Here is a 13,274-nt window from a genome sequence, read left to right on the forward strand (position 1 = left end):
TGTGCTCCCCTACAACTCTCCTTAATCATTAACCTCTGGTTTTTTGTGGTGTAGTGGAAGTAGAAACAGTTCTAGTTTCTGCCTCTGATTAGCTTCACAGCCTTGAGCAAGTCACATTTTATCTCTGAACTTACATCTACTATTAGACTAGGTAATGCATTTGAGGACTTTTGTCATGTATCTTGAGAGTTTGTGATCCTGAACCCTTAAACAGTGGTTTTTTGGTGACATGGGATGCTTTTTGGGAGGGATGACCAGTACAAACATGTCAATCAGTTTTACTAGTGAGATCCCAAATCCAAAGCAGTGTAGTGGTGATTGGTCAGTGATTAACCAGGCAGCTAAGAAGTCTTAGGCACCAGCCCAGAAGTGTATAGAGGGGCAGTTAGAGAGAGAACAGGGGTGGGAAAGGGAACAAGGGGCAGATAGCTCAGCAAGGAAAGAATGCACTCAGAAAGAGGAGGGCTGGTTAGAGGAGTGAGCGGCAGCTTAGACTTAGGAAGGGCAGAAACGCCATTTCCTTGGGAACTGAAGTGTGGTATGAGCTGGGTATCACTTGGCTCTGGACATACTGGCTTTGCTGTAATGCTTGAAAAGGCAGTGCTATCTTCATTTTACAGCTCGTTAAGCCAAATACATTTTCTTACTTAAATGACAACTTTGGTGCTTTAAAATGAGGTACCACTTTTTAAAGCTAGCTGTGTCACGTTAAAGAAAAAACATCAGCACTGTTTTCTCCCAGAAGTACAACTGCCAAACACTATCCGTTTCCATCTTAAGTTTTACCAGGTGATGGAATCAGGTCATTGTAGTGATGCTGGCCAAATGGTGCTCAGCAGGTGAGAACAACAACAACAACAAAACAACCCAGATTTCAGTGGAGCAATAAACAGCTTGAATGTTTCCATGTGCTAATATTGCACACTTATTAAAAACAAAAACTTTGGAAATGGAAAATAATGTATTCCTATAACAGTTGACATGCTTCTTTGGGCAAAGATACATTGTTTTGTTCCACAATTTGTACTTAAAGTGAAAGAACATTTAAATAATTGACATACTGGCTGTAGCAATGCTGACCTGTTAACTGATAACTAGAACTTAGGTTCGCATTTATGTAAAGTATGTAAAATTTTAAGTAAAGCATGCATACGAGGCAGTCAGTAAATGTTTGATTCCTTTTGCCCCTCAGTAAATTTATTTTACCATCTTCCTGCCTGCCATTCTGACTTTATTAAGTCAACCTGTGGACCAGAGTGTAATGAGATGTTATTGCAGAAGAGATTACGAGAAAATTGGTATATCATGCAGATATCATACAGAATGATTTTGTAATGTAAAAAATCCAGTTTTACTATTGCTTGTGCCTCAGCTGTTTAAGTAAATGTTAAAGGGCTTAGAGAAAAAAAAAAAAGAAAAGCTTTCTCTGGCTAGTTGCAGAAACAAAGTCAGAGAGATATGTTCTGGCTGACCTGGAAGAAAGCAAACGTGCATTTTGTGAATTACCTACAGAAGCCATGTGGCAAGAAACTGCAGGCATCCACTAGGAGCTAAGAGTAGTCCCCAGCTGAAAGCCAGCATGAAAATAAGACCTTAGTTGGCTGGGTGCAGTGGCTCAAGCCTGTAATCCCAGCACTTTTGGAGGTCGAGATCGAAACCATCCTGGCCAACATGGTAAAACCCCGTCTCTACTAGAAATACAAAAATTAGCTGGGTGTGGTGGCACATGCCTGTATTCCCAGCTACCTCGGAGGCTTAGGCAGGAGAATTGTTTGAACCTGGGAGGCAGAGGTTGCAGCTGAGATCATGCCACTGCACTCCAGCCTGGTGACAGAGCGAGACTCCATCTCAAAAAAAAGAAAAAGGCAAACCTTAGTCCTACAACTGTTAAGGAAATGAATTCTACAAATGACCATTGAGCCTGGAAGAAGACTCCCAGCCCACAAGAACCACAGCCTGAACCAACACCTCGATTTCATTCAGCCTGATGAAGCCCTGAGCAGAAAATTCAGCCATGCCCTGCAGACTTCTGACCTATATAATTTGTGTTGTTTTAAGCCACAAAGTTTGTGGTAATTTGTTATGTAGCAATAGAAAACTAACACAGGTAATAAATGTATTCAGGACACCTATAGAATTAGACCAGCTGAAAGTGTCTATGAGTAGAGTTTCAGGGTTCTCTTGCCTTCATACTCTGTAGGCAGTAAAAGATATAGAAATGTGTTAAGATGCCTGGGCATGAAGAATGTTCCACTGCCTGAATGGGTAGTAAACAGTCATTCCTACAGAGTCTAAATTGTGTTGGAGAGTTCATGGGACAACCAATGCTTCTGTCTTAACACCTAATAAATCAGACAACTCTGAGAATCCAGAGGGGTGATCATCAGTGATTCCTCAGTCCTCATCAGACTTACTAGTTTGCCATCACAATCTCAAAATGAGGGGTACAATCTTTGGGTTCTCATCACTCCTGTCCCCTGGATGAGCTATACCATCATCTAGCATTCCCTATATCTCACCAATAAATTGTCAGTCCAATTATTACTTGTCCTTTCAGCAATTGCATGGAGGCACTCCTGAACCTTTGGGAGTTTCTTCCCCAATAAAACATCAGGCTTCACCAATTTCATCACTTTTGACCCCTTGATCTAAAAGCCATTATCTCATAGCATAAGGGCTGTCAGCTCAGGTTGGGCGTGGTAGCTTATGCCCATAATCCTAGCACTTTGGGAGGCCGAGGTGGGTGAATCACTTGAGCTCAGGAGTTTGAGAACAGCATGGGCAACATGGTGAAACCCTGTCTCTACAAAAAAAAGAAAAATTAGCTGGGTGTGGCTTGCAACTGTAGTCTCAGCTACTTGCAGGGCTGAGGTGGGAGGATCACTTGAACCCAGGAGGTGGAGTTTGGTCAACATGGTTGGTCTCCTCCCTAGGGTTATCTCCACCTAGAATTGGGGTTAGAATTGGGGTTAAGGAGGGTGACAATTAATTTTATGAGTCAACTTGACTGGGACATGGGATGTCCAGATGGCCGGTTAACTGTTACTTCTGGCTGTGTCTATGAGGGTGTATTCAGAAGAGGTGCGCATTTGATTTGGTGGACTGAGGAAAGTTGGTGGCATGCCACAACGTGGGAGGGCATCATCCCTTCTATTGGCAGACAGAATGGAACCAAAAGGCAAAGGAAGGTTGAATTTGCTCCCTGCCTGTTTTGAGTAGAGACATTGATCTTCTCCCGCCCTCAGTCCTTCAGACTCAGACTAGAATCTACACCATTAGCTCTCTGGCTCTCCGACCTTCAAACTATGCCACCAACTTTGCTGGGTCTCAAGCTTGCAGAGCAGATCCTGAGAGTAAGTCTCCATAATCACAAGAGCCAATACCTTATACAGTAGTCCTCCCTTATCTGCAGGAGATATGTTCAAGACCTCCAATAGGTGTCTGAAACCACAGAGAGTACCAAACCCTGTATATACTATGTTTTTTACCTATACATACAGACCTATAATAAAGCTTAACATATTAGGCATAGTAAGAGATTAACAATAATAATATAGAACAGTTATAACAATATAATAAAACTTATGTGAATGTGGTCTCTCTCAAAATATCTTCTTGTTACTGAAACCATGGAAAGTGATGCAGCAGATAAGTGGGGACTACTGTACTAAATCTCTTTCTTGTATCTCACATAGACCCCCTCTTTAGGCCTTCCCAGTCTTTGCTCTATAGGAAAGAGCAATACCTTAGTAACTCTGTGACATCTCAAGCTGCTCCTGCTCCTCACTCACAGCCAAAGGAGGAACATCAGGGAAGGGTCCGATTTGATTGGTTCTGCTCAGGTAAGGTCATATGCCATTCTTTACACAAGGGGGCATGTCACCAGGGGACACATTCCACACATTAAACTCATATAGTACTGATCTAGCCTTACTCTCAATAAACCCCTCCTGGGAGACAGCTTCCTCCAAGGTCATTAGTAACCACAGAATTCTGTCCCTGAAGAGATCATCACTAACTTCTATCTCAAGTCTCTTGTTCACAGTGAATCTAAGATTCTCAGGAACTTCATCAGAGGAGCTAGTAGTTCAGCCTTTCCTGCAGTGGAACTCTTCTCATAGGTGACTCTGAGGTTCTTAAAAACAACCTTGGAATTGCGTCCTGGGTGACATCCCGCAACCCTAGATCTCCATTCTCAGGAATATAACTCTTAAATTCCTTGGCTTGGCAGGCTTTGTTCCTGCAACCAGTCAGTGACCCACAATTCCAATACCCAGTTACTGCTGCCATTATCAAGTAGACGAGGGCAGCTGATGAAGCAATATACACTCCAGGCCTTGAAGCCTGCTTTATTCGTGGAAACGTGTGATTACAGGAACATTAACCACAGTGTGGAAACTCTAATGTCCATCACCTTCTGGGGCAAAGAAATGTAGTAGGGCCCAGATATCATACTCCTGAGAAGGACTCCAGGCATTGAGCCATGGGGATTATATTTAGCATACCTAGGAAGCACAATGTCTTCTCCAGTTATGATTAAGTGCTGGGATCCAAAAGTAAAACCACACAACACAACACTGGCCTCTAGCTCCACTGTGCCATCTTTGAGAAGCATTTTCTCTGGTGTGATAAGAGCTGGGGTTCAAGCCTTACTGTTGTAGCTGTAGGATGTGATAGACCCATAGCCTGATTAGCCACCTGAGAATTCTACCGGGTATGACTACCTTGAGCAGTTGGCTGTAGTCCATTATGATAGAGCTGTACAGAAAGCCAACTCCTTTGGGAGGCCAGTCCTCAGGGAATTCATCTTGGACAAGTTAAAACTTTCCTCTCAAGCACTTACAACCACAATAATAAATTAATAAACTAGTGTGAACTAGAGCTACACACAAACTAGGTACATACATCTTAAAAACAATCTCGAGTGGAAAAAAATAAGCACAAAAGAACATATCTATTATGATATGTTTATTTAAAATTCAAAAACTGACAGAACTAAACTTTACTTGTATTGGAACACACCTGAATATAATAAAAGTATAGAGAAAAGCAAGAAAGATATTTCAATAAAAGTCAAGACAGTGGTTATCTCTTGGGTGGGGCTATAATTAGAAAGGGAAGGACAAGATGGAGAAGGTTCTTACTGTCAGTGTTCTATTTCTTGATTTGGTGGATACATATGTGTTTATATTTAAACAATACAAATGGTTTTGTACCATTTCTCTTAATTTATATTTAAAATAAAAGTGTTAAAAAGAATACACGTTCAAGTATGTAGTAGTAAAGGGGCATCCTATTTGTAACTTACCACTCTCAATGGTTCAGGAAGAAACTATTCATTATTTCAGATAAAAAATTAGAAAAGGAAAGAAAGAACAAAGAGAAGAAAGAAATGCATACTCCAAGTAGAATATTTTCATCTCCTTTTATTGAAGGAAATAGAAATTTGTGCTGCAGAGGCAGTAGTACCTCAGAGCATGACAAGGTAGTCAATGGGGCTGACATGACAAGCCACAATGCTGGCCGGGGGTCCTACCACAGTGGGAGAACCAAAACCACAAAGATAGCAGGAGGTAGCAAACATCCCCAACACCCAGTGTAAGCATTTCCATTTGCAGAGAGGTTGGCCATGCATCTTAAAAACAGGGTCCCCTCACAGCTGGCAGGGTATCATGTCAGTCCACCAAATCCATCCAGAACTAACATGTAGTCTCTAATTTGGAGATTCTCTCCTGTGACCAAAAGATTTGGACCATTAGAAGATCCAAGTTAATCTTTCTGCTCCTTATCCCAGATAGAAAAAATTCTGAGTTTCTGAAACATCACACAAGTAGAGCTGGACAGGTGCTAATGCCCAGCCTTGCTCTAAAAGTAGTTACTGTTTTCCCCCTGACTTCTCACACTGCTCACTCAATATGTGCCCTAGGAAACCTCTCAATGTTATAAACAAGGGACAGGATGGGGGCAGCAGCCTAGGGTATGGAGGGAATCAAAAGGTGCTACATAGCCAAGAGCATTTCACAAGAAACAGCATGAGAACACTATTGGGTCAAGGTCCTCCCAAACAGCTGCTAGAAGCACATACAAAGAAAAATGTGGTTATTCTCCCATGTCAGGATCAGCTGCGCCAAAGTCATGGTCCAGGAAGCTGAGCCTCTTCATGTCCCTGGCAGATTATCAAACCCCATGGCATTCCCAAGCTGTTCCAGTTTTCAAGTACAATGAAGTGTTTGGGCAGTTCAGTCACAGAAAAACAAGCAATAAAGAAATCTCAACTGATTACAAATTGATAATATTATCAAACCATAAATTTATATAGTCAAGAACTAATTGTGGGGGTGGTTATGAAGGAGGTGAGGATTTTGCCATATGGAAGTAAGACTAGAAACATTTATTCATATAAACCCTTGATCATAAACCATCCTCATATCCATGAATTGGGAGGAAATTCCTTATTTAGAAATGGCCATCATCTGATTAGTCATTCAGTTGCAGTTTTCTTCAATGCTGGACACATGGTTTCCAAGGATCAAAGTCTTCAGAGCGCTAGATCATGAAATAGGAGAAGCAAGGCAAGGAGAAGAGGGCATCAGGAGTTGGAATTTCTGAAATGAGCATTTATTTCACAGGAGGCTTGGCACAATGAGGCTGGGGTGAATGTGGTTTTAGTGATTGTTCTTTGTTGCCTCCTTTGCTGCAGCTATCAGTGGAGTGAGGCTGGAGAGGGGCTTGGCAATCTTCAGGAATTGATGCTAGAAAGAAGAAAAACGGCACAAGACACGTGACTATTTACCATTCTTCCCTAGTAACCATTACAAGACATAAGGGCATCCTTGTTTGTACAAGGTGCTATGTGGAGAGCTTCCGATCATCCCCAAATTGAAGGACATCTTTAAAACAGACGACTTTGGAAAACTGTTTGGCAGCACCTACTTACAGGTAAACATACATCTACCCTATACCCTAGCAATTCCAATCGTAGGTATATTCCTAAGAGAAATGAGTTTGTATATCCACCAAAAGATAACAAGCAGAAATGTTCATAGAAGATTATAACCAGAAAAAACTCAAATGTCCAAGAGAATGGAAAAATGAATAGTGTCATATTCATATAATACTATACAAAAAATTACACAGCAATAAAATAAGCAATTGGTACACTGACAATGGGATGAATCTCATAGACATGTTAAGGGAAAGAAGCCAGATATAAGCGAGTTCATATTGCATTATTCCATTTCTTCCTAGGTAAGCCTAAATTATGGTGATAATCAGAATAATAATTACCTTTGGGGAAGGTATTAATTGATCATGACCCAGTAGTATATTGCAATACTGCATTTTAGGAGCACTCATCTAGGAATTTATTGTTCTATCCTCAAATCCAATAATGCTAATTCATTTAGTAAAAATTTCAGTAGCTTGGTCCTTTCCCAAACACTTTCACTGGACTGTACTTTGGGCCATACCTACAACCTTTAAAGACTATTTTAGAAGAAAATATTATATGAAAATATGAAAATTGTATCTACATTTTCAGTAAAGCTATTACAAAAAAGCAATTCCTTTTTATTTATTTTTTTTTTTTTGAGATGGTGTGTTGCTCTGGTGCTCAGGCTGGAGTGCAGTGGTGCGATCTCGGCTCACTGCAACTTCCACCTCCCGGGTTCAAGCAATTCTCCTGCCTCAACCTCCTGAGTAGCTGGGATTATAGGCACCGACCACCATGCCCAGCTAATATTTGTATTTTTAGTAGAGACGGGTTTTGCCATGTTGGCCAGGCTGGTCTTGAACTCCAGACCTCAAGTGATCCACCCGCTTCAGCCTCCCAAAGTGCTGGGATTACAGGCATGAGCCACTGTGCCCAGCCTAACAATTCCTTATGTAATTCTCAGAGCCTCTTATCCAAAACTGGTGCTTTAAAAAAAAAAAACAAAAAAACGTAGTAAAAAAGCTTTGTGTCTTAAACATGTAGGACGATTCTTGTATTTGATACAAAATATAGGAACCAAGCTGGTTCACTGGCTCACACCTGTAATCCCAGCACTTTGGGAGCCACAGGCAGGTGGATCACGAGGTCAGGAGTTCAAGATCAGTCTGGCCAAGATGGTGAAACCCTATCTCTACTAAAAATGAAAATAATAAAAAAAAAATTAGGCGGGTGTGGTGGCAGGTGCCTGTAATCCCAGCTACTTGGGAAGATGAGGCAGAGAACTGCTTAAACCCAGGAGACGGAAATTGGAGTTAGCCAAGATTACGCCACTGCACTCCAGCCTGGGTGACAGAGTGAGAACTATCACATTATTTCCTTTACTTTTCTGCCCTGGCTACCAGGAAACTGAGAGCCAAATCTGACATGTAAACTCAACTCAAATGATGAGGATATCTGATTCTTCTGCCATACTTATAATTCCCTTGATTAGTCATATTGTATATGTACACACACACACACACCACGCACGCACGCACGCGCGCACACACACACACACACACACACACACAGAGAGAGAGAGAGAGAGAGAGAGAGAGAGAGAGAGAGAGAGAAACGTAGATACTAATATTCTTTGCTGAGAATTGTTTCAACTTCTGTTGGGACAGAGATAGTATAAAGAGCTACTGAGAACAAGAAGTTACTATGAAATGAATAAAAGATCCTAGCTAAATTGTGAAGATATGAATTCAAATATATATCATCTTATGCATTTCTGTTCATAAGTGTGTTCTCACAGGAGAAACAAATATGAAGCCTTTATGATTTAAGATTCTGAAAGTCATGGTTTTGAAAATTTACAATGTACACCCATAAGTTAAAATGCCAGCTTTCTCAGATCACATGTTTCTACAATTCCCCTAAGTTGAGAGCAGCATGATCCAACACTGAACTGGGAGGCCTCAGTTTCCTTCTCTGTCTAATAAACAAAACAGACTAGATGAGCCCTGAGGGCTTTCTAGTTGTGATGCTCTTTGAGCCTATAAGAGCAGTGGCCAAGGGCATACACAATTGAGAGCCAAACAGGCTGAAATCCTGAATCTACTACTTATCAGCTATCATGGAAAAGTTACTCAACACTTGAAACCTCGGTTTCCTCATCTGTAAAAATGACAATAACTGCCGGTGCAGTGGCTCAAGCCTGTAATCCCAGCACTTTAGGAGGTTGAGGCAGGCAGATCACCTGAGGTCGGGAGTTCAAGACCAGCCTGGCCAGCGTGGTGAAACCCTGTCTTTACTAAAAATACAAAATTACCTGGGTGTTGTGGCAGGCACCTGTAATCCCAGCTACTGGGGAAACTGCATCAGGAGAATCGCTTGAACCCAGGAGGTGGAGGTTGCAGTGAGCCAAGATTGCAGCATTGCACTCCAGCCTGGGCAACAGAGCGGGACTCTGTCTCAAAAAAAAAAAAAAAAAAAAAAAAGAATAACTGGCTGGGTGCACTGGCTCATGCCTGTAATCCCAGCACTCTGGGAGGCCAAGTAGGTGGATCATGAGGTCAGGAGTACATGACCAGCCTGGCCAACATGGTGAAACCTCATCTCTACTAAAAATACAAAAATTAGCTGAGTGTGGTGGTGCAAGCCTGTAATCCCAGCTACTTGGGAGGCTGAGGCAGGAGAATCGCTTGAACCTGGGAGGTGGAGGTTGCAGTGAGCCGAGATTGTGGCATTGCACTCCAGCCTGGAAGACAGAGCAAGACTCCATCTCAAAAAAAAAAAAAAAAAAAAGAGAGAATAACAGAACCTACAACTCACAGAGTTGTTTTGAAAGCTAATATATAAAGTGCTTAGTGCCTAAATATATAAAGTGTTTAGTGCCTAAAATAAAGACTCAATATCATGCATTTATTACTATTTATATTGCCATATCAGGAAGAAAACTTTAGAGGGCACGAACTTTTCAAGAACTATAATTTGGTACTTAATTAACAATGGCATGTCTACTAATCACAGGCTTAGCATATAGTATTTACACATTTTCCAGTGCCTACAATTTCCAGAATGCAACTCTTATGAACAGAAAGAGGGGTCCTACATTGTACTAAGAGACTTGTAGTCTCAACAGATACTAGAGACTAATGGGTTACACTTGGCAGAATCCAGATCCCTTATCTAATAGGCCAATGCTCCATAATCAGTAACCTCAATTACAAAGAGATGCTAAATATGTTACAGGTGATATTCCAGTGTAGGTTCTTCCAGCAATTCCATTCACAATAAATATTTTCTGAGTACCTATCCTGAGTCAGGTCCTAGGTAAAACATGAGACTGAGGGATTAATAAAATAGAAGTTATAATCCAGTAGGAAAGAGACTCATAATTAACTTTAACACAGGGCAATATACTAGGTCCTGCCCTGCCCTGCTCTGTCACTCCTGGGCTTCATAATATAAAAGTAAATGACAGTGCATGCCTTCATAAAGTTGCATATGATACTTACTATTAAATCACCAGTGGGCAATACAATAAAAGAACTCCAGTTATAAGAAATTATACTTGAAACATACATGTTAAATACAAATGATGTGGCCTGCCAAAGGCAATTTTTGCAACCACATAAAATTATCAGGTTTAGGCAGGTAGGAGAATAAAAGGCCTGGTAAATCCCTGACTCCGAGTTTCCCCACAAACTGGCAAAATCTTACTCAACAAGTAGAGTATCAATGCCATCATCTGAGGATTTCCAATGAAGAAAGTGTAAAGACTCCAAAAGCCACATTCACTAATTATCTTCTAAACTTATGTTCCATGGATGGGCGTGGTTGCTCATGCCATGCCTGTAATTCCAGCACTTTGGGAGGCTGTGGTGGGCAGTTCGTTGAGCCTAGCCTGGGCAACATGGCAAAACCCTGTCTCTATAAAAAAATAGAAAAATTAGGCAGGCATGGTGGTTCATGTCTACAGTCCCAGCTACTCTGGAGGCTGAGGTGAGAGGATCAGCAGAACCTGGAGAGGTTGAGGCTGCAGTGAGCCATGATTGCACCACTGCACTCCAGCCTGGGCAACAGAGAGAGACCCTGTCTCAAAAAAATAAAACTTATGTTCCTTTGCTAAAAATGTGTCCTTTGAGCCAATCCCAGCAAAATACAACTTGCGTAGGATTTGGTTGTTAGAGAGCTGTTTCTCACCAAGACTGAAACAAACTGCCAGGCTAATTCAAACAGAACACAGGAAGTGCTAATGAAAAATACAAACAGGCTGGGCATAGTGGCTCATGCTTGTAGTTCCAGCACTTAGTAAAGCCAAGGTGGGCCGGTCGCTTGAACCCAGGAATTTGTGACCAGCCTGGCCAACATAGAAACCCCTGCCTCTACAAAGAAGTTTTTTAAAAAATTAGCCAGGCATGGTGGTGTGTACCTATAGTCCCAGCTACTTGGGAGGCTGAGGTGGGAAGATCACTTAAGTGAGCCCAGGAGAGGAAGACTGCAGTGAGCCAAGATCACGTCATTGCACACTCCAGCCTGGGTGAGAGAGTTAAGACCCTATGGAGAAATAAAAAAAAAAGGAAAACAAAGGGAGGAGAGGGAGAGGGAGAGGAGAAAAGGAATAAAAGAAAAGAAAGGAGAAAGGGAAGAAAAGGAAAGAGAAAGAAAAGAAAGGAAAGGAAGGAAGAAAGGAAGCAAGCAAGAAAGCTATATGGAAAGCTCAATCGGTGCTCAGAAAGTAGATTGTAAACTGAGCCTAGGAGAACGTGTACAGGAAGAGGCTAAGAAAATAGTATAAGCAAAGGCCCAGGGATAAAAGTTAGGGCAGTAGGAACAGAGTGAGTGTGGGAAGTGGTAGAAGAGAAGCCTAGTTCTATAATATCCAGTACCTTACAGACAAATATGAAGTAAAAAAGGCTTGGTTTAGTGATTCCTTAAATTTGGTGCTTCCCTGCGTAGGGACAGTTACCTGCAGCAGCTCTTTAGCTGAACCTCTCTTCTCCACATCCATCTCAAGACAGCGGTTCAGAAAGTCCCGGAAGATAGCTGACAGCTTCTCTGGATTCTGAAGTTCTGGGGTCCCATTGGTGGCAATGAGGTACAAGGCCTGGCAATAAAGATGGTAAATCACTTTGAGCTCCAACTGAGGTTCTCTCTTGTTCCCCCTATACACATTCTAGAAATAGAGTCAGCTGCTTTATGCTCTAGGATGCAAAGCAGCAGCTGTGCATGCATACTTGAAAGAGTATGACCTAAGGATCAGTTTTAACATTTGAAGGCCATGAGACTATGTGCAAGCCATTGAACTTCCAACTTTCCTGTCTGTAAAGTAGGGATGATGATAATGCCCATCTCATGTCTGTAAAAATAAGATAGTGTACTTAAAAGTACTTTGTAAACTTATGAAATGTTACAGACCTAAGGGTTTATTATTATACTTTTTTTTTTTGAGACCAGAGTCTTACCCTATCGCCCAGGCTGGAGTGCAGTGGCACAATCTTGGCTCACTGCAATCTCCGCCTCCTGGGTTCAAGTAATTCTCCCTGCCTCAGCCTCCCAAGTAGCTGGGATTATAGGTGGCTGTTGCCATGCCCAGCTAACTTCTGTATTTTTTAGTAGAGATGGGGTTTCACCATGTTGGCCAGGCTGGTCTCGAACTTCTGGACTCAAGTGATCCACCCGCCTCAACCTCCCAAAGTTGCTAGGATTACAGGCGTGAGCCACTGTGTCCGGCCTTGTTATTATTCTTGCTTACACATTTGAAGGGTTTATTATCCATTTAGCCTGTTGAGTTAAACATCTGCCCAGCTGCTGGCAGAAATTATTCCTGGTGCATTCATCTCAGTCATCCAAGAACTGATCTCTTCTAGCAGGAGAGGAATATTAAATGTAAGTAAAAACTGTTGCTACCCTGGTCCCTTAATATGAAGCATCTCCTGGGAAAGGTAAAGAAAAACGTAGTAAGACTAAATCTTTACAAGCACTCAGCACTTAATTCACAAAGTACTGATATAAGCACTGTCTACTTTAATGGCTACAATTAACTCTGAGTAATAGGGCAAGAATTATCATCCTTACTTCATAGATAAGGTTCAGAAACATAAAAAGATATGTCTAGGGCCAGGCATGGTGGCTCACACCTGTAATCCCAGCACTTTGAGGCCAAGGTGGGTGGATCACCTGAGGTCAGGAGTTTGAGACCATCAAGACGAGCCTGACCAATGTGGCGAAACCCCATCTCTACCAAAACTATGAAAATTAGCCAGGCATGGTGGCACGCGCCTGTAATCCCAGCTACTTAGGAGGCTGAGGCAGGAGAACTGCTTGAACCCAGGAGGCGGAGGTTGCAGTGAGC

The 13,274-nt window shown here is 41.9% G+C and overlaps 1 protein-coding gene across 6 annotated transcripts in view; it reads right to left on the bottom strand.

Annotated features, from left to right (window-relative positions):
• Positions 1–5,406: 5,406 nt before the first annotated feature.
• Positions 5,407–13,274, bottom strand: part of PAK1 (p21 (RAC1) activated kinase 1) — a 156,250-nt gene continuing 148,382 nt past the window's right edge. For 4 of the 6 annotated variants that reach the window (XM_032259161.1, XM_032259160.1, XM_032259162.1 and 1 more), the window contains 2 exons: positions 11,889–12,026; positions 6,280–6,752 (listed from right to left, as the gene is read on the bottom strand). In XM_032259161.1, coding sequence (XP_032115052.1) covers positions 6,666–6,752; positions 11,889–12,026 — 225 coding nt within the window. In that variant the 3' untranslated portion in view covers positions 6,280–6,665. Of the gene's footprint in view, positions 6,753–11,888; positions 12,027–13,274 lie in introns of all 6 variants that reach the window. The other 2 variants (XM_032259157.1, XM_032259159.1) reach the window with 2 other exon arrangements.

The sequence above is a fragment of the Sapajus apella genome, unplaced genomic scaffold, assembly GCF_009761245.1.
Source record: "Sapajus apella isolate SASKATOON/1434 unplaced genomic scaffold, GSC_monkey_1.0 scaffold106, whole genome shotgun sequence".
Taxonomy (NCBI): Eukaryota; Metazoa; Chordata; class Mammalia; order Primates; family Cebidae; genus Sapajus; species Sapajus apella.